The sequence below is a fragment of the Eleutherodactylus coqui genome, chromosome 7, assembly GCF_035609145.1.
Source record: "Eleutherodactylus coqui strain aEleCoq1 chromosome 7, aEleCoq1.hap1, whole genome shotgun sequence".
Lineage (NCBI taxonomy): Eukaryota > Metazoa > Chordata > Amphibia > Anura > Eleutherodactylidae > Eleutherodactylus > Eleutherodactylus coqui.
In genome coordinates, this window is record NC_089843.1 from 225065955 (window position 1) to 225087918 (window position 21964).

At 48.2% G+C, this 21964-nt stretch overlaps 1 protein-coding gene across 1 annotated transcript in view; it reads right to left on the bottom strand.

The window, feature by feature from the left end:
• Window positions 1–19357, bottom strand: part of LOC136573223 (cytochrome P450 2C8-like) — a 52605-nt gene extending 33248 nt beyond the window's left edge. Inside the window, exon 1 of the mRNA XM_066574508.1 lies at window positions 19076–19357. Within this exon, the coding sequence (XP_066430605.1) occupies window positions 19076–19255 (180 nt within the window). The 5' untranslated portion in view covers window positions 19256–19357. The remainder of the gene's footprint in view (window positions 1–19075) is intronic.
• Between the last annotated feature and the right edge of the window lie 2607 nt (window positions 19358–21964).

Consider the following 21964-nt stretch of genomic DNA (forward strand, 5'->3'; position numbering starts at 1 on the left):
TTAAAAATGTTGCAGCGGTGCAGTCTCATGGAGGCCCTATTTCTACCAGACAAAGTGGAAAGCTCACACCAATTCCTACACCGGAGAAGCGAGAGGCAACGCCATCACAGGCCACACAGCAAAAGCAGCGGCCCTCAAGCCGTGGAAGAAAGAAGAAAAGAAGAATTTGATAAAAACTTGGACTTTGATAAAAAACTTGGACTTTGATAAAAATCTTGGACTTTGATAAAAATCTTGGACTTTGATAACAACTTGGACTTTGATAAAAATCTTGGACTTTGATTATAGCTTTGAACTTTGACTAAAACTACAAATGGACTAAAAAGGGACGGCGTATGGTGAACAGTCAACAGCACTTGCCCACCACGGTCCCTGTGCCCCATGATGGCCCAGCTGACGCACGAAAAGACGCACCTCTTAAAGCAGTAATGATGTCGATGCTTGAACAAGGACGGGTGGCTCCTGGGTTTTCTGTAGCTGCTGCATCATTTGTCCAATTTTGCATGATCTTTGCCGTAAGCAACAGGGCAGAAGTAAATTTGCCACATCACACTTGCCTAGACCACTCTACCCATTTCAGGGATTGCAAATTGGCTACACTCAGCTCCTACTTGTTGGGAAGCATGAAAATGTGCTTGTTGTTGTTAATGTTTTTCAGGTTGGAGACCTACTCTGTTACCAAAGTAAATAAGCAGGTAATCGCACAGAAGCTCATGAATGAGGTAATCCGCAGATATGGGGTACCGGAAGTGATTGAGTCAAACAAAGGTACACACTTCACAGGTGAAATAATGCAACACATCATGTCTGTTTTGGGTATATTCCAGGTTTTTCACACACCCTACCGTCCGCAGAGTAGTGGGAAAGTAGATACAAAAGGCAATGAGGAAATGGGCAAATTTTGAATTGAGTGTCTTCCATTAGTGTTTCTTTTTCTAGGAGGGTACATGCCAAAGTAGCTGAGTTTGGGGAATGATTTTCTTGTTAATTTTGTCATAGGTCTCTCCAAGGAATTGTCAATAATGTATTCTGTAGTCTCTGCTTTTATCCCAGGTCCTACAGATGAGTGTCACAATCTAAAACCAGGTGACAGGGTCTATGTGAAAAAGGTTTAAGAGAGAAACCCTGTTTGAATGTCCTTACCAGATGTTGTTCACCACCCCAACTGCAGTCAAGCTTGAAGGAAAGCCCACTTGGATCCACACTTCGCACTGAAAGAACTAATGATCCTGCATATCCTTTACATGCTATAATTTGGTACAATTCCTCTAACACACACCTTTGACTACTGTACACTAGCCCCTGTTTCAGAACAAATTAATATAATGAAATGTGCAATAAGCCTACACTGAGGGTGAGAATCCAACACTGCATCGTGCTAAGAGAGACATTGACACTCCAGGTGGTAACTTTGACTATCATGTACACATAGATGCAATAGGAGTGCCAAGGGGGGTGCGAGCTGAATTTAATTCTAGAGATCAGGTTAAAGCAAGTTTTGAGTCCTTATTTGTTATTGTCACTGTTAATAATAATGTAGATTGGATGAATTATATCTTTTACAATCAGCAGAGGTTTGCAAACTACACCAGAGATGATTTACAGGGGTTAGCTGACCAGTTAGGGCCCACTGCATCCATGGCGTTCCAAAATAGAGTGGCCGTGGATATGATTTTAGCAGAAAGAGGTTGGGTATGTAATTTCTTGTATGTGTATTTTCCCTTTGATCAAAAAGAGTATGAGTAAGGGACTGGATAATGTGACCAAAATTTCCCTTGTTTGAAAAAGATGAAGAGCCAGTTCCGATAATGCCAACCAGATACGTTACCAGAAAAATGGAGAGATGGACTAGTACTGTGTCTGCCTCAGTCTCATAAGATGGACTGTCAGTGGACTTCCCATTTGCCTAGGGAAAGTGCAGAAGACCTTAGGTTCCGGCGAGGGCACACCCTGTGGGGTGTTAACTCGTACAGATAGAAGGTATGGAGGCCCGGAAATAAGCCCAGGGAATCCATGGCCTCCTTCTGAGGTTAGGTAGGGATCCCTTCCCTTTTAGGAGTAGGGACTTACGGGCAGTGGAGAAACCCTGACGCAAGGGAGAGACGACCGAGGAAGAGTGCAAGGTCTGATGCTTGATCTCCATATTAAGTTTTTTAGGGGGGTTTGTGAGGGTATATATATATTGCCATATGTGTTTTTTATGCTTTTATACCTGTATGCAAGTTTTATTCAATTCCAAATGAAAAAAACTTTAATACTTCGCCTTACATCAGATATGCCAAGGTTTTGCAAGAGATGTATCTTAAATTCAGAGAAGAAGAACCAGACACAAGGCCGCATGTACTTGGCCGATTTCCCAGAAGCGCAGAAACAAGATATCAAGATGTTCAAATGTACATAATTTTGACTGTCTTAGGCCAGAAATCCGGACTTCCCATATATGGATGTTAGGCCGGACTTCTTAGAATTGTGTGGGTAATTCTTTGTACTGGAGTTAATTGAATACGTGATTTTCTGTATAAGCCAGAGGCGCCTCACTGTCTAAGGCGGAAATCCGGACTGCCCATATATGATTATGAGCCCATCACCCCATAGTGGGGATGGGACAGAGGGTATAAGATCTCATGTAATCTGTAATAAAGCGCGCAGTTTTTTCTCCCGTGTGAGGAGCTAGACCAGACTCCTGTGTGTGGTGTCTCTTCTTACGGCCGGCAACGGGGAAAGTGGGGTGGGCCGGATTGGTGCTGTACTTAGAATTTTAACCCTCATAGACAAACTGATGGTAAACTTCCCATCCGACAGCGCTAGTAGCCGAAGGCGCAGTTCCCAGGGCCAGGTAGCAGGGGAGGCGCAGAGATCAGGCAGCATGTACAGCGCAGGCAGGGAAACATTCTCCAAGGCCTTTGCCAGCTTTCTGGCTCCCCAGCAAGACTGTGTCACCGGTCCCCAGTCAAGGCTCAGTTGGCGGGAGCACTGTAAAAGGATGGTGAGGGAGTACGTAGCCGATCGCACGACCGTCCTCTGTGACGCCTCTGCCCCCTACAACTACTGGGTGTCGAAGATGGACACGTGGCCTGAACTCGCACTGTATGCCCTGGAGGTGCTTGCTTGTCCTGCGGCTAGCATCTTGTCAGAGAGTGTGTTTAGTGTGGCTGGGGGAATCATCACGGATAAGCGTACCCACCTGTCAACCGACAGTGCCGACAGGCTAACACTCATCAAGATGAACAAAGCCTGGATTTCCCCAGACTTCTGTTCTCCACCAGCGGACAGCAGCGATACCTAAGCAATACGTAGGCTGCACACGCGGATGGAAGCATCGTTCTCTATCACCATCAAAAGCGGGGACCTTTTAGCTTCATCAATCTGTGTCTAATATTCCTCCTCCTCCTCCTGCTCCTCCTCCTGAAACCTCACGTAATCACGCCGAACGGGCAATTTTTCTTAGGCCCACAAGGCTCAGTCATATAATTTTTGTAAACAATTTTTAGACGTTTCAATGCTCATTAAAGCGTTGAAACTTTCACCTCAACCAATTTTTATTTTAACTAGGCTGCCTCCAGGCCTAGCTACAAATTAAGCCACATTAACCAAAGCGATTAATGGGTTTTACCTGCCCTCTTGGTTGGGCATGGGCAATTTTTCTGACGTACATTAGTACTGTTGGTACACCAATTTTTGGGGGCCCTCGCCTACAGTGTAATTCAATTAATTTTTAGCCCACCTGCATTACAGCTGACGTTACATCAGCTGTGTTGGGCACTGCAATGGGATATATTTATGTACCGCCGGTGGCTTCCTGGCACCCACCCATGCTGTCGGTCCACAGGGAGTTGTAACTGCATGTGTCCACTTCTAAAGAACCCCAGTCTGACTGGGGCATGCAGTGCGGGCCGAAGCCCACCTGCATTAAGCACGACATTACCTCAGCTGTGATGGGCAATGCAATGGGATATATTTATGTACCGCCAGTGGCTTCCTGGCACCCACCCATGCTGTCGGTCCACAGGGACTTCACAATAGGGAGTTGTACCTGCCTGTGTCTATGAATTAAAAACCCTGGTCAGGTTGGGGCATGCAGTGTGGGCCGAAGTCCACCTGCATTTAATCAGACGTTACCTCAGCTGTGCTGGGCACTGCAATGGGATATTTTTATGTACCGCCGGTGGGTTCCAGGGAGCCACCCATGCTGTGGGTGCACACGGAATTCCCATTGCGGAGTTGTACCTGCCTGTGACTATTTATAAAAAAACACGGTCTGACTGGGGCATGCAGACACCCTGACAGAATGAATAGTGTGTGGCACATAGGTTCCCCATTGCTATGCCCACGTGTGCAGCTCCAGATGGAGGTGGCACAGGATTGGATTTCTCATTGCTTCTGTACAGCATTGTGGACTATCGCCCCGCCCCTTTTAAAGAGGGTCGCTGCCTAGCCGTGCCAACCCTCTGCAGTGTGTGCCTGCTTTTCCTCTGGCAGACGCACTTATAAATAGACATGAGGGTGGCGTGGCATGAGGGCAGCTGAAGGCTGGGCAGGGACAGTTTGGTGTGCGCTGTGGACACTGGGTCGTGGGGGAGGGGCAGCTTGTAAGCCAGGAGAAGTGGCAGCGAAGTGTCATGCAGGCAGTAATTGTGCTTTGTTGGAGGTAGTGTGGTGCTTAGCTAAGGTATGCATTGCTAATGAGGGCTTTTCAGAAGTCAAAGTTGTTGGGAGGGGGGGGCACTCTTGCCGCTATTGTGGCTTAATAGTGGGACCTGGGAACTTGAGATGCAGCCCAACATGTAGCACCTCGCCTGCCCTATCCGTTTCTGTGTCGTTCCCATCACTTTCTTGAATTGCCCAGATTTTCACAAATGAAAACCTTAGCGAGCATCGGCGATATACAAAAATGCTCGGGTCGCCCATTGACTTCAATGGGGTTCGTTACTCGGAACGAACCCTCGAGCATCGCGAAAAGTTCGTCCCGAGTAACGAGCACCCGAGCATTTTGGTGCTCGCTCATCTCTACTCCCGAATTACCCAGTCACCATTTATGAAACTTCTGTGATCTGGCATGGTCTCCTCTGTTAGTATCCTTCAATATGTAGAATATGGGTCCTAATTCTCCACTCAGACCCTTTTAGGTAGTTGTGGGTTAGTTTCCCATTGTAGTAATATGTAACTATCAACCCTTTCCTGCAATCGGACATACTACAACCCCAATTCCCAAAAAGTTGGGACGCTGTGTAAAATGTAAAGAAATGTAAAGAAAAGAAATGCAATGATTTGGAAATCTCATCTAACCATATTTTATTCACAGGAGAATATAGAACACATACATTATATGGACAAAAAGATTTGGTCATTGCATTTGGTTCAGAAAAAGTGCTTTATTCTTCTATTTAGTAACATGTCGGCCCTCCTTCTGCTTGTATTACAGCAGCAACGCGTCGAGGCAGACTCTCCACACATTCTCTAGGCAGGAATAGCTCACCATTCCTTGTGCAAGGTTGTGAGAAGAGATTGTGGTGAAGATGGGCGTGAGCGTGTCATACCCATCGCTCTAGTTCGTCCCACAAGAGCTAGATCGAATAGTTATTACAAAATGAGCAGCTTTTTATTTTGCCCATGCCCTTCCCAGCATGCTATTCGGTAAACTCAGTATTTGCATATTTGTTGATTTTCTGCAGTGTCCAAATACTTTTGTCCATATAGTGTGTTATAAGGGGAAAGGGAGACATTTTACCATTTCATTAAAAAAAAAAAAAACATTTGGAAACTGATGGCAGCAACACACATCCAAACAGTTGGGTCAGCACCATGTCTGCCATTGTGTAACATTCCTTTTTTTTAACAATACTCTGTAAACATCTGGGAAGCGAGGAGACCAATTGCTGGGGTTTTGTTAGAGGAATGTTGTCCTATTCTTGTCTAAAGTAGAATTCTAGCTGTTCTTTGCCAAATTTTTATTTACATAAAGCACTAAATGTTTTCTATTAGTTAAAGGTCTGGACTGCAGGCGGCTAGTTCAGCACCTGGACTCTTCTTCTGCGAAGCCATGCTGTTGTGATGGGTGCAGTATGTGCTTTAGCATTGTCCTGCTGAAATATGCAAGACCTTCCCTGCAAATGACATTGTCGGGATGGGAGCAAATGTTGTTCTAAAACTAGACATAAGCGAGCACACTGGTCCGAGCATTAGGGTGTTCGAGATGCTCATTACTCGAGGCGAGCACCACGCGGTACTCGAGTCAATTCCATTTCCTTCCCCGCATGTTTAGCGCCATTTTCTAGCCAATAGCATGCAGGGAAGGCATTGCCACTTCCTCCTGTGACGTTCCAGCCCTATCCCAGTCCCTTGCAGTGAGTGGCTGGCGAGATCAAGTGACCGCCGAGTACTTAAAGCGGTCCCGCCGGCAGCTCGCCACAGACACACGCTAGCAGAGAATAGGGAAAGTGCTGCTGCTGATATAGGGAAAGTGTTAGAGTAGGATCCAGTCTTCAAGAACCCCAACAGTCTTTCTTAGGGCCACACCTGACTGTGTGCATTACTGTTGTGGCGGGCTGGGAGCAGATTTCTCCAATTTTTTTTTTTTTTTCATCTCAGGCTGTGCAGGCCATTTCAGTTCTCAGTCTGCAGTGTATTATACAGAGTATAGGGAAAGTGCTGATGCTTATATAGGGAAAGTGTTAGCGTAGGTCCAGTCTTCAAGAACCCCAACGGTCCTTCTTAGGGCTACATCTAACCGTGTGCATTTTACCTGGTGCCTGCTGGGAGTAGTAGTGCTTCCATTTTTGTATGACGCAGCTAGGCCTGTTTGCAGCCTTTCAGTAAAATTTTTATTCAGGCTGCAGTGCCGTACAATACCGCTCTCACCATGAAACTGCATGCAAATAATTCCTAGCCTGCTGCAAACTGCCTCATTTATACCGTTCTCTGTCTGCAATGAATTAGACATGGAGAGCTGGGCCACAGCCACTTCTGTAGGGAAAGTTATATACACTATACAGTCCGTATTCTCCGTGCAAAAACCCCAAAGCTCCTTCGTTGGACTACATCTGACCGTGTGCATTTTACTTGGGGCCTGCTGGGAGTAGTAGTGCTTCAATTTTTGTATTACGCATCTAGGCCTGTTTGCAGCCTTTCAGTAAAATTTTTATTCAGGCTGCAGTGCCGTACAATACCGCTCTCACCGTGAAAGAGCACTCAAATATTTCCTAGCCTGCTGCGTACTACCTCAGTTATACCGTTCTCTGTCTGCAGTGAATTAGACAGCATTCTCACCGCTAAACAGTACTGTAATATTACCGGGGCCATTGCAGACTATTTCAGCTCTGCCGCTGTGCAGAGCGTCTCACAATACCCTTTCCTTGGGGGGGGTTGAGATCGCCGCAGTTACCATCACTATCCACTGGCTTTACAGTCTTCTCCCACTCCACACAGCCTCTCTTATCTACAAGTCTCTGCGAGCGGTAAATTACCCCTAGGTATCAGCGCAAGACAGCGGGTTACTTTTTTCAAGTCACAGCATAGAGCCTCCGCTATCTACAAGTCTCTGTGTGTGGTGAATTAAGCCACAGTTGTCAGTGCTGTACAGTGGGGTAATTTATTTAGGCCCTGCTCTATTCATAATCCGCCATGATGAGGAGTAGGGGTAAGGGTCGAGGACGCGGAGTCCCAAGTGAGGGTGTGGGCATAGGCTGAGTTCCTGGTCCAGGTGAATCATAGCCGGCTGATGCGGGATTAGGAGAGAGGCAAGTTTCTGGGGTCCCCAGCTTCAGATCACAATTTATGGGTCCGCGTGGTAGACCATTATTACAAACAGAGCAGTGTGAGCAGGTCCTGTCGTGGATGGCAGAAAATGCATCCAGCAATGTATCGACCACCCAGTCTTCTACACAGTCCACTAGTCCCGGACTAGAGACTGCAACTATGAATCCTCTGGCTGCTGCTCCTCCTTCCTCCCAGCCTCCTAACTCCATGAAAATGATATATTCTGAGCGGGTAGATTCCCAGGAACTGTTCTCGGGTCCCTGCCATCAGTGGGAAAAAATGGTTCCTCTCTCACCTGAGGAGTTTGTCGTGACCGATGCCCAACCTTTGGAAAGTTCCCGGAGTCCGGGTGATGAGGCTGGGGACTTCCGGCAACTGTCTATCCAGAAACACTGACATCTTTTCTGGGGCAAGACTCATTTAAAATGGACTGAGGCAAAACGGAAAACCTCTGGGGCCAGTTGAATCAAAATGTGAAATTCTTCTTGAAAACCAAATTGCCATGTCCTGCAGATTCAAGGGGAGAGGGGCTATTTAGCTTGTTATCAGTGCACATCACTGATGGTATAGGGTTGCATTAGTGTCTATGGCATGAGCAGCTTAAACATCTTGAAAAGCTCTATCTATCCCTAGCAGTATATTGAGATTTTAGATAGAGATGAGCGAGCACCAAAATGCTCGGGTGCTCGTTGCTCGAGTCGAACTTTCCGCGATGCTTGAGAGCTCATTTCGAGTAACGAACCCCATTGAAGTCAATGGACGACTCGAGCATTTTTGTATGGGACTGATGCTCCGCATAGGTCATGACTTGTGAAACTCTGAAGACATCCAAAAGTCATGGAAACACCACAGAAACAAATAGGGCAAGGCAGGGGCAGCATGCATGGCTGCATCTGAGGCTCCCAGGTCCCACTATTAAGCCACAATGGGGGCAAGAGTCTGGCGTCACCCCCTTACAATTTTTACTTCGGACAAACCCTCATTAGCAAGGCACACCTTAGCTAAGCACCACACTACCTGCAACCAAGGAAAATCACTGCCTGCGGGTGACACTGCTGCCTCTTCTCCTGGGTTACATGCTGTCCAACCCCCCGCACGACCCTGCATCCACAGCACACACAAACGTTTCATGTCTATTTCTAAGTGCGTCTGCGATGAGGAGGAACTGGAGGCACACACTGCAGAGGGTTGGCAGGGCCAGGCAACGACCCTCCTTGAAAGGGGGGGGGGGGGCGATAGCTCACAATGCTGTGGAGAATCGATGATAAATTGACGTACGATCATCATTCCAATCCTGTGGCACCTCCGTCACAAAATTGTCAGGAGCCGCAAACATGGGCATAAAGGGGACTCAGGTGTCAGCACTTCTACACATCTCCACAATGCAGCAATACTCTGTGTGGGAAGCACGTGAGCGGGCCCAGGGTCAGGCTCAGTCCCAGCCTTCATCTTGTGTGACCCAAGGTGCTGCGAGTAACATAGCAATGGGGAATCCATGTGTCCACACACAATTCATTCTGTGTAGGTGTTAGATAGCTCTACACCACAATAGAAAGTCTTTGAGTTCCTTGGGCTTGCCTATGCTGTCGGTGCACAAAGATGGTATTACACAAGAAGAAATCAGAGCACCCAAACATGGCAGAGTTTCACCCCGCCAAGGACCTCGGCCCACATTTCTACCCTAGTCAGTCAGTGTATTTGTGCCAGACAGGTAAAGCAACGCAATGGGAACTCATTGTGCACTCACAGCATAGGCTAGCCCAAGAAACTCAAGCATGGTATTACACAGGAGCAAATCAGAGTGTCCAAACATGGCAGAGTTTCACCCTGCGAAGGGCCTCGGCCTACTTTTCTGCCCTAGTCAGTCAGTGTATTAGTGTCAGACAGGTAAAACACCGCTATGGGAAGTCTTTGTGCACTCACAGCATAGGCGAGCCAAAGGAACCCAAGGAAAGTATTAAACATGAAGCAATTACAGTGCCCAAACATGGCAGACTTTCACTCCGCCGAGGACCTCGGCCTCTGCACACACCCTCAGCAATCTTGGGCATAAAGCGGACTCCGATGCTAGTACAGCAGTGAACATCTCATTTAATTTGTTGCGGTTGCTTTCACCGCTACAAAGACTGAATTAACCAGGAACAAGTTCCACGGGCCCAACCTGGCGCAGTTGCCTTTTCCTCAGGACCTCGGCCTCTGCACACACCCTCAGCAATGATGAGCATAAAGTGGACTCCGATGATAGTACAGCACAGAACGCCTCAATTAATTGGTTGCGGTTGCTTTCACCGCTACAAAGACTGGATTAACCAGCAACAAGTTCCACGGGCCCAACCTGGCACGGTTGCATTTCCCCCAGGACATAAGCCTCTGCACACACCCTCGGCAGTCGTGGGCATAGAGTGGACTCCGATCCTAGTACAGCTGTGAATGTTTCATTAATGCAGTATCGCTCCTCTTGTTTGGCCCAAACCAGCATCTCAGATAACTGTGGTAACAAGAGAGAAAATACATGTTGCCCAGTGCTGATCCCCTGACCCAAGCAGGAGGAGGTGGCATTACAAGGCCAAGAAACCATGACCAGGACCCGCTATAGTCTGTGTGGGAAGTATGTGAGCGGACCCTGGGTCAGGCTCAGTCCAAGCAAACACCTTTTGTGACCCCAGGTGCCGCGAGTTACATAGCAATGGGATATCCATGTGTCCACACACTATTCATTCTGTGTAGGTGTCAGATACCTCAATCGACACTGCAAGGGGAAAGCCATCTGCACTCTGCACCCTACCCAAGTCAGTCAGTGTATTTGTGCCAGACAGGTAAAACACCGCTATGGGAAGTCTTTGTGCACCCACAGCATAGCTGAGCCAAATGAACCCAAGGAAAGTAATAAACCTGAAGAACTTACAGTGCCCAAATATGGCAGACTTTCACTCCGCCGAGGACATCGGCCTCTGCACACACCCTTAGCAATTGCGGGCATAGAGTGGAGTCCGATGCAAGTATAGCTGTGAATGTCTGGTTATGCAGTAACGCTCCTCTTGTTTGGCCCAAACCAGTGCCACAGATAACTGTGATAACACGAGAGAAAATACATGTGGCCCACTGCTGATCCCAAGACCCCAAGCTGGAGGAGGAGGTGGCTTTACAAGGCCAAGAAACCATGACCAGGACCCGCTATAGTCTGTGTGGGAAGTATGTGAGCGGACCCTGGGTCAAGCTTGGTCCCAGCAAACACCTTGTGTGACCCAAGGTGCCGCGAGTGACATAGCAATGGGAAATCCATGTGTCCACACTCTATTCATTCTGTGTAGGTGTCGGATACCTCAATCGACAATGCAAGGGGAAAGCCATCTGCACTCTGCACCCTACCCAAATCAGTCAGTGTATTTGTGTCAGACAGGTAAAACACCGCTATGGGAAGTCTTTGTGCACCCACAGCATAGGCGAGTCCAAGGAACCCAAAGACAGTATTAAACATGAAGAAATGACCCCAAACAGGAGGAGGAAGTGGCATTACAAGGCCAAGAAACCATGACCAGTACCCGCTATAGTCTGTGTGGGAAGTCCGTGAGCGGGCCCAGGGTCAGGCTTGGTCCCAGCCTCTACCTTGTGTGACCCAAGGTGCCCAGAGTTACATAGCAATGGGAAATCCATGTGTCCCCACACAGATAGCTCAACACTGCAAGGGGAAGTCTTTGAGTTCCTTGGGCTCGCCTATGCTGTCAGTGCACAAAGATGGTATTACACAGGAAGAAATCAGAGTGCCCAAGCATGGGAGAGTTTTACCCCGCCAAGGACCTTGGCTTCGGCCCACATTTCTGCCCTAGTCAGTCAGTGTATTTGTGCCAGATAGGTAAAATACTGCGATGGGAAGACTTAGTGCACCCATAGTATAGACAGACCCCTGAAACATTCCTGTAGCAAAGGTATAAACAGACCCCAGGAACATTTCTGTAGCAGAAGTATTGGCAGACAAACACCAGTAACATTTCAGTAGCAAACGTATAGGCGGACGCCAGTAACATTTCTGTAGCAGAAGTATAGGCAGACCGCAGTAACATTTCTGTAGCAAAGGTGTAGGCGGACCCCAGTAACATTTCTGTAGTAAAAGTATAGGCAGACCCCTGTAACATTTCTGTAGTAAAAGTATAGGCAGACCCCTGTAACATTTCTGTAGCAGAAGTGTGGGCAGACCCCAGTAATATTTCTGTAGCGAAGGTATAGGCACACCCCAGTAACATTTCTGTAGTAAAAGTATAGGCAGACCCCAGTAATATTTCTGTAGCAGAAGCATAGGCAGACCCCTGTAACATTTCTGTAGCAGAAGTATAGGCAGACGCCAGTAACATTTCTGTAGTAACAGTATAAACAGACCACTGTAACATTTCTGTAGCAGAAGTAAAGGCAAACAAACACCAGTAACATTTCAGTAGCAAAGGTATAGGCGGACCCCAGTAACATTTCTGTAGCAGAAGTATACGCAGACCCCATCAACATTTCTGCAGTAAAAGCATAGGCAGACCCCTGTAACATTTCTGTAGCAGAAGTATAGGCAGAACCCTGTAACATTTCTGTAGTAAACGTATAGACAAACCCCAGTAACATTTCTGTAGTAAAAGTATAGGCAGACCCCTGTAACATTTCTGTAGCAAAGGTATAGGCAGACCCCAGTAACATTTCTGTAGTAAAAGTAGTGGGCAGACCCCAGTAATATTTCTGTAGCAAAGGTATAGGCAGACCCCAGTAACATTTCTGTAGTAAAAGTAGTGGGCAGACCCCTGTAACATTTCTGTAGCAGAAGTATAGGCAGACCCCAGTAACATTTCTGTAGTAACAGTATAAACAGGCCACTGTAACATTTCTGTAGTAAAAGTATAGGCAGACCCCTGTAACATTTCTGTAGCAGAAGTATTGTCAGACCCCTGTAAAATTTCTGTAGCAAGAGTATAGGCGAACCCCTGAAACATTGGTTTACCATGAGTGTAGGCGAAGGCTGGAAAAATTAGCTAGATAACAGTATAGGCGAGGGCCAGAAAAATTAGTGTACCAAGAGTACAAGTGTATCCCTGAATAATTGCTCAACCGAGGGGGCAGGTGAAACCCATAAATATTTTTTAAAGATACAGCTTGCTATTGCTTAATTTGTAACAGAGCCTGGAGGCAGCCCTGTTAAAAAAATTGGTTCATGTTAAAGTATCAATACTTTTGAATCTTTGAAAAATTGAAAAAAAAAATTGTAAGCAGAGCCTTTTGGGCTGCAGAAAAATTGGCAGTTCAGCGTGATGACATGATGTTTCAGGAGAACTAATATCTGAGAGAGATTGACAAAGCTAATTCCCCCTTTTTTCCGGTGATAGAGAATGCTTTTTTCCCCGGTTGCAGTGAAAATAATCTTTAGGTTCCTCTGCTCTCCACCGGTGGAGAAGAGAAGTCTGGGGAAATCCAGGCGTTGTTCATCTTTATGAGTGTAAGCATATCGACACTGGCAGTTGACAGGCGGGTACGCTTATCTGTGATGATTCCCCCAGCTGCATTAAACACCCTCTCTGACAAGACGCTAGCGGCAGGGCAAGCCAGAACCTCCAGGGCGTACAGCGCAAGTTCATGCCACGTGTCCAGCTTTGACACCCAATAGTTGTATGGAGCAGAGGCATCACGGAGGACGGTGTTGCGATTGGTTACGTACTCCCTCACCATCTTTTTACAGTGCTCCCTCCGACTCAGCCTTGACTGGGGAGTGGTGACACAGTCTTGCTGGGGAGCCATAAAGCTGGCTAAGGCCTTGGAGAGTGTTCCCCTGCCTGCCCTGGACATGCTGCCTGATGTCCACGACTTCCCTGTTACTTGGCCCTCGGAACTGTGCCTTCTGCCACTAGCACTGTCAGATGGGAAGTTTTGCATTACTTTTTCCACCAGGGCCCTGTGGTATTGCATCATTCTCGTACCCCTTTCCTCTTCGGGAATGAGAGTGGAAAGGTTCTCCTTTTACCGATGGTTGAGAAGGGTGTATACCCAGTAATCCGTGTTGGCCTGAATGCGTCTAACACGAGGGTCACGAAAAAGGCAGCCTAACATGAAGTCACCCATGTGTGCCAGGGTACCTGTACGCAACACATCGCTGTCCTTACTAGGAAGATGACTTTCAGGATCCTCTTCCTCCTCTTCCTATTCCTCCTCCTCCTCTTCAGCCCTTACATGCTGAACAGATGAGAGGCAAGCAGCATGGGTACCCTCTGCAGTGTGCCCAGCTGTCTCTTCCCCCTCCTCCTGCTCCTCCCCCTCCTCCTCCCTCTCCTCCTCCTCCAAAACGCACTGAGATGTAGACATGAGGGTGGTATGGCTATCAAGCGACATACTCTCTTCCCCCATCTCCTGTTCCAACCGCAAAGCATCGGCCTTTATGCTTTGCAGCAAACTTCTCAGCAGGCATAGCAGCGCGATGCTAACGCTAATGATTGTAGCATCACCGCTCACCATCTGGGTAGACTCCTCAATGTTTCCGAGGACCTGGCAGATATCTGCCATCCAGGCCCACTCCTAGGTAAAGAATTGGGGAGGCTGACTAACACTACGCCACCCATGTTGGAGTTGGTATTCCACTATTGCTCTACGCTGCTCATACAGCCTGGCCAACATGTGCAGTGTAGAATTCCACCGTGTGGGCACGTCGCACAGCAGTCGTTGCTCTGGCAGATTAAACCGATGTTGCAGGGTCCTCAGGGTGGCAGCGTCCGTGGTAGACTTGCGGTAATGTGCGCTGACGCGGCGCACCTTGCCGAGCAGATCAGATGAGTGAGGGTAGTTTTTCAGAAACCGCTGAACCACCAGATTGAAGACATGGGCCAGGCATGGCACGTGTGTGAGGCTGCTGAGCTGCAGAGCCACCACCAGGTTACGGCCGTTGTCACACACGACCATGCCCGGTTGGAGGCTCAGCGGCGAAAGCCAGAGGTCAGTCTGCTCTGTCAGACCCTGCAACGATTCGGGGGCTGTGTGCCTCTTGTCACCTAAGCTGATTAATTTCAGCACGGCCTGCTGACGCTTGCCCGCCACTGCGCCATCCCGACTGCTGGCGACGTGCTGCTCACACTTCTTAATTGAGAGGTAGAGGTTGCGTAGGAGGAGGAGGAGGGGGAGGGTTTAGAGGAAGTGGCATAGCCGCTCTTCTGGGTGTTGGTAGCACGCGAGCGGTCCCAGGCTCTGACTCAGTCCCAGCCTCCACCAAATTCACCCAATGTGCTGTCAGGGAGATATGGTGGCCCTGCCCGCTAGTACTTGTCCACGTGTCCGTGGTTAAGTTGACCTTCCCAGTAACTTTGTTGGTTAGGGCATGATTTATGTTGCGGGAGACGTGCTGGTATAGGGCTGGGATGGCACACCGGGAAAAATAGTGGCGACTGGGGACTGAGTAGCGCGGGACCGCCGCTGCCATCATGTTTTTGAAAGCCTGCATTTTCACAAGCCTGTACGGCAGCATCTCCAGGCTAATTAATTTGGCAATGTGCACGTTTAAAGCTTGTGCGTGCCGGTGGGTGGCAGTGTATTTGCACTTTCGCTCCAACGCTTGTGTAAGCAACAGCTGAACGCTGCGCTGAGAGTCATTGCTGGTTGGGGTGGAGGACAGTGGAGGTGAGGGTGTGGGTGCTTGGCCATCATATGCCTGCACATGCTGGTGGTGGTGAGGCTGGTAGTGGTGGCTCCCCGGCTGATCTTGGCGCGACACAGGTTGCACACCACTGTTTGTCGGTCATCCACGCTCTCACTGAAAGACATCCACACTTTTGAACACCTAGCCCTTTGCACGGAGGCTTGGTGCGAGGGGGTGCTTTGGGAAACAGTTGGGGGATTCTTCGCTCTGGCCCTGCCTCTACCCCTGGCCACCGCACTGCCTCTTCCAACCTGCCCTGCTGCTCCACTTGCCTCCCCCTCTGAAGCCCTGTCCTCAGTAGGCTTAGCAAACCAGGTGGGGTCAGTCACCTCATCATCCAGCTGTTCTTCCTCCGAATCCTCTGTGCGCTCCTCCCTCGAACTTACTGCTCTTACTACTACCTCACAGATAGACAACTGTGTCTCATCATCATTGACCTCCTCACCCACCGAAAGCTCTTGAGACAGTTGCCGGAAGTTCCCAGCCTCATCACCCGGACCCTGGGAGCTTTCCAAAGGTTGGTCATCGGTCACGATAAACTCCTCAGGTGAGAGAGGAACCATTTTTTCCCAATCAAGGCAGGGTCCCGAGAACAGTTCCTAGGAGTTTGCCTGCTCAGCAGAATGTGTCATTTTCATGGAGTGAGGAGGCTGGGAGGAAGGAGGAGTAGCAGCCAGAGGATTCAGAGATGCAGCAGTGGACAGCGTAGAAGACTGGGTGGTCGATACATTGCTGGATGCATTTTCTGCCATCCACGACAGGACCTGCTCACACTGCTCATTTTGTAATAAAGGTCTACCACGTGGACCCATAAATTGTGATATGAAGCTGGGGACCCCAGAAACTTGCCTCTCTCCTAATCCCGCAGCAGCCGGCTGCGATTGACCTGGACCAGGAACTCGGCCTGTGCCCACACCCTCACTTGGGCCTCCGCGTCCTCGTTTGCGTCCACGGCCGTGTCCTCTAGGCCTACCCCTACCCCTCAGCATGGTGTATTTCGAATACAGCAGAAACAGTGCGTTGTAAAAAATTAGGCAATTATTTGCCTGCACTTGGAGGCTGACAGCGGTTATGTAACGCACACTGTAGGCCAAAAAAATTACACGCTTGCCTGCAGAAAGGCCAAGCGGGCTAATAGTGAGGCACTACAACTCATAGCAGCCAGAACAGTAATGCACACGGTCACAGGTAGCCCTAAGGAGGATTTTTTTCACATGTTTTTGAAAAAACCAGCAGCCTAGATAGCGTGTATATGTCTTTCCCTCTATCAGCGGAGGTGGCCGTACGCTGTGCGTGAAGTTGACGGGGCGCACAGAGCGGTTTAAAAAATTAGGCGATCATTGGCCTGCACTTGGAGGCTGACAGCGGTGCTGTAACGCACACTGTAGGCCGAAAAAATTATACGCTTGCCTGCAGAAAGGCCAAGCTGGCTAATAGTGAGCCACTACGAGTCACAGCAGCCAGAACAGTAATGCACACGGTCACAGGTAGCCCTAAGCAGGAGCATTTTTGGGGTACTTGTTGACAGGATTCTACGCTAGCACTGTCCCTGCCTCACCAGTACTGCCCCTATACTCTGTATAATTGGCTGCAAACTGAGAACGCAATAGTCTGCAGACCCCAAGATGAAAAAAAAAATTGGTGCAAAACTGCTCCCAGCAGCCACAACAGTAATGCACACGGTAAGATGTGGCCCTAAGAAGGAACGTTGGGGTTCTTGCAGATGCAAACAGTAGCCTAACACTCTCCCTATAGCACCAGCACTCTCCCTAATCTCTGCCAGCGTGTGTCTGAGGTGAGCCACGGGCGGGACTGCCTTTATGCTCGGGGGTCACCTGATCTCCCCAGCCACTCATTGGAGGGGGGTTGGAATAGGGCTGGCACGTCACAGGAGGAAGTTGTAATGCCTTCCCTGCATGTTTATTGGCCAGAAAATGGCGCTAAACAAGCAGGGAAGGAAATGGAATTGACTCGAGTACCGCGTGGTGCTCGTCTCGAGTAACGAGCATCTCGAGTACCCTGATACTCGAACGAGCATCAAGCTCGGACGAATACGCTCGCTCATCTCTACTGCTTATGTTATTTCAACATTTTTGCAGCAAAACTTACAAAATCGTTCAGCAACCAGACAACCTCTTTAATTAGCAAACTAGGCTGCGTCCTTAGGGTGACTACCCACTGCAGTTTTTTTTCACTGCGAAACTCGCAGCGTTTTTTTCCTCCAGGGGTCTATGGGTAAATTGCGATTTTGCGCGATCGCGATTGTAACATTACAAGTCCCATAGACCGCTGCAGAAAAAAAAATGCTACGAATTTCGCAGTGAAAAAAAACTGTAGTGGGTGGTCACCCTTACGAGGTTACTAATGCAATCAATTCCTATGTGAATATCTTAATAATACAATACTAAAAAGGGTTGTGCATGATTAGAAATACTGTACAGCGTCACACCTGCCCATGGACTGTGTCTGACATTGCAGCGCAACTCCATGGAATTTATAGGGACCTTTCACATGGAACAGAATAGTCTGCAACACTGTTGCAGAATATGCCTTCCCTAAATTCTGCACCAAAATCCACACCACTAACTACGGATTTTGATGCAGAATTGCAGACAGGATTCTGCTATTTTCAATTCCACACTAAAATTTGCAAAGGAAAGGAAAGACCCCATTAGGGAAATGCACTGCTGTAGGTGCAACTGCGCTCGGTAATTTCTTCCTCTTTGCCGACCATTCAAACTTTGCGCCATAGCGCAGGAGTTTGAAAAAGAGCGTGGGAAGATAAGTGGTGCCCGATCTTCCCAGCGCAATGTATTCACTACGTGCAAAAAAGATAAGGGCATAATATTCACAGCTGAAAACAAAAGCTAGTGAAAGCGAAACCATTGAAATCATTAGTTTTGTTTTGTCCCATTATGTGGCCATGATTATCACAGCCGCATAAGGGGAGAAAAACAAACATACTCGTGTGTTTTTGCCCTTAGTGCAGGACTGCACAGAACTAGAGATGAGCGAACGTACTCGGTAAGGCCGATTTCGCAATCGAGCACCGCGATTTTCGAGTACTTCACTACTCGGGTGAAAAGTACTCGGGGGCACCGGGGGGCGGGGCGTGGCGTGGTGGAGCGGGGGGTAGCAGCGCAGAACAGGTGGGACCTCTGTCCCTCTCCCCCCACTCCCCTCTGCAACCCAGTGAAGTACTCAAAAATCGCGGTGCTCGATTGCGAAATCGGCCTTACCGAGTACGTTCACTCATCTCTACACAGAACCTTTGGGCAGGTATAATCCTGTTTATGGAAGAATGCAGCCATGATTTTCTAATCAAGTACAACTCCCGCAGAATTTCTGTCCGTGCCCGTCTGCATAGCATTGCATTGCAAAACGCAATCCTATGCAGACGACCGTGATTTGGCCACGTGAAAATACACGCGGAAAACAAATCGCTGCATGTTCTATTTCTGCGCGGGTCTCGCAGAGGCCCACACAGAAGTGTCGCTCCCAGAGTGCTGCCTCCGTGCATCACAGAGCCGGAGCCGCGGAGCGTGTGAGAGCCACACTGGTCGCTGCAGGGGCGTGGGTCAGATCCCACTGCGAGAATTGTCGCAGGGGATCCGACCCAGCTGTCTGCAGGCAGACAATCTTAGAATCATTAGCAGACATGCTGCACTTTACCTTAACAAAATCCTGATGTATTTCTGTGAGGTTGAATTGTAAAATATTCCCCAGTAGTGGCAGGGGCCGGGGGCCCGGGGGCAGGTTTCTTGGCTCCTCCTTTTTCCACCATTTAGTGAGGTAAATCAGGAAAGTGACAGCAGTTGTTAGGAGAAGTGTCACCCCAATACTCATTGCCATCCTGGGGATCGTAGCTTCAGGGGAAACGTAGGTCTGGACTCGATTCTGATCCCTTCTGTAGTGAGAAGCCTGGGGAAATAATTAAACCATTTTGTTGGCTTCCTGTCGAGTTTCTGAATTCTGAGCTCCAAAAACAATAGTGTTACGTAACATCCAGGGGCCTTCTATCCCAGAGAGGGGAATGGCTTCACAGCAGCAAAGAACAAGAGCTGCATTGATATCAATTACTGAGATTTTTGCTTGATAGGATTAGGGCTCTTGCACACCTGCAGTTTTCTTTCACGTCTTTTTTTCACGTAATATCACTGCGGTTTTTTTTAACGCAAATGTCAATGGGACTTTTCTAATTTTGAAAACGCATTACACAAAAATTGCAAGAACAAACTTGCGATTTTTGGGGGCATTTTTAACATTAGAAAGTCTTATTGACATTTGCGTTAAAAAAACCCCGCAGTGATATTACGTGAAAAAAAGATGTGAAAGAAAAACGCGAGTGTGCAAGATCCCTAATCCTAGGGGGCCTTTTCACTTGCGATCGTAATATAGCTGCATTTTTTAACACAAATGCCAATGGGACTTTCTAATGTTAAAAACGCATCGCACTAAAATTGCAAAGCACAAACTTGCAATTTTTTGGCAGATACGTTTTTAACATTAGAAAGTCCCATTGACACTTGCGTTAAAAAACCCCAACAATATCGCGATCCTCAGTGTGCAGGAACTTTATGTATTTGCATAAAGTGTTAATGAGTTTTAATTACAGATGAGCGTGCACACTGGTCCGAGCTTGATGCTCGTTCGAGTATTAGGGTACTCGAGATGAACACCACATGGTACTCGAGTCAATTCCATTTCCTTCCCTGCATGTTCAGTGCCATTTTCTGGCCAATAGAAATGCAGGGAAGGCATTACAACTTCCTCCTGTGACATTCCAGCCCTATCCCACCCCCTGCAGTGGGTGGCTGGTGAGATCTTAGGGCCACATCTGACCGTGTGCATTACTGTTGTGGCTGCTGGGAGCAGTTTTGCACCAAAAAAAAATTTTTTTTCATCTGTGCAGACTATTACAGCTATAGCGTTCTCAGTCTGCAGTCAATTATACAAAGTATAGGGACAGTGCTGGTGAGACAGGGACAGTGGAAGTGTAGAATCCTGTCTACAAAAACCCCAACGGTCCTTCTTAGGGCTACTTGTGACCATGTGCATTTTACTGCGTGGCTGCTGGGAGTTGTAGTGCTTCACTATTACCCAGCTAGGCCTGTTTGCAGCCTTCCGTATAATTTTTTTCTGGCTGCAGTTTGCGTTACAATACCGCTGTCAGCCTCCAACTGTACGCCAATAATTCCATAATTTTTTACACCGGTCTGTGTCTGCCGTCAACTTCACGCACAGCGTACGGCCACAGCGACTGATAGAGGGAAAGTCATATACACGCTATATAGCCGGTAATCTTTTTCAAAAAAATTAAAATAAAAGCTCCTTCGCTGGGCTACCTGTGACCGTCTGAAATTTACTGGGTGGCTGCTGGGAGTTGCAGTGCATCAGTATTGCATAGCTTGGCCTGTTTGCAGCCTTCCGTATTCTTTGTTTGTGCCTGGAGTTAGCGTTACAATACCGCTGTCAGCCTCCAACAGTACACCAATAATTCCATAATTATTTACACCGCTCTGTGTCTGCTCTATTCGTAATCCACCATGCTGAGGGGTAGGGGTTGGGCTAGAGGACGTGGACGCGGGCGAGGACACGGAGGTCTAAGTGAGGGTGTGGGCACAGGCTGAGTTCCTGGTCCAGGTGAATCGCAGCCGGCTGCTGCGGGATTAGGAGAGAGGCAAGTTTTTGGGGTCCCCAGCTTCATATCACAATTTTTGGGTCCACGTGGTAGACCTTTATTACAAACAGAGCAGTGTGAGCAGGTCCTGTCGTGGATGGCAGAAAATGCATCCAGCAATCTATCGACCACCCAGTCTTCTACGCCGTCCACTGCTGGAACTCTGAATCCTCTCGCTCCTCCTTCCTCACAGCCTCCTCACTCTCATGAGCAGACAGACTGCCAGGAACTATTCTCGGGCGCCTGCCTTGATTGGGAAAAAATAGTTCCTCTCTCACCTAAGGAGTTTGTCGTGACCGATGCCCAACCTTCGGAAAGTTCCCGGAGTCCAGGTGATGAGGCAAAGGAAAGGTGTCTCCTGATTGGGCGGTCTGCCGATTATATGACAGCCGCGTTCCACTCTGAGGCGCATGGACCGTAGCGCGATGAATAAAATTATTTTAGTAGACTGGAGAGGGGGCTCCTCATACGATTTATTTTGGGGCACTACCGCATCGACCCACAAAACTATTGGAGCCGATTGCATCACTGCTCTGAATCAATGAAGCTCCCCGGAAGGGTGTGCATATAGTTGAATCTGATATTGATAGACAGCTTGAATACCACTTGGGAAAAAAATCCAATATCTAAGTGGAAATTCCTATTCATGAGAAGTAAAAATAAGGTGGCGATTAGAGATGAGCGAACATACTCGTCTGAGCTTGATGCTCGGGCGAATATTAGGGTGTTCGGGATGCTCGTTACTCTTAACGAGCACCACGCGATGTTCGGGTTACTTTCACTTTTATCTCTGAGACGTTAGCGCTCTTTTCTGGCCAATTGAAAGACAGGGAAGGCATTACAACTTCCTCCTGTGATGTTCCAGCCCTATACCACCCCCC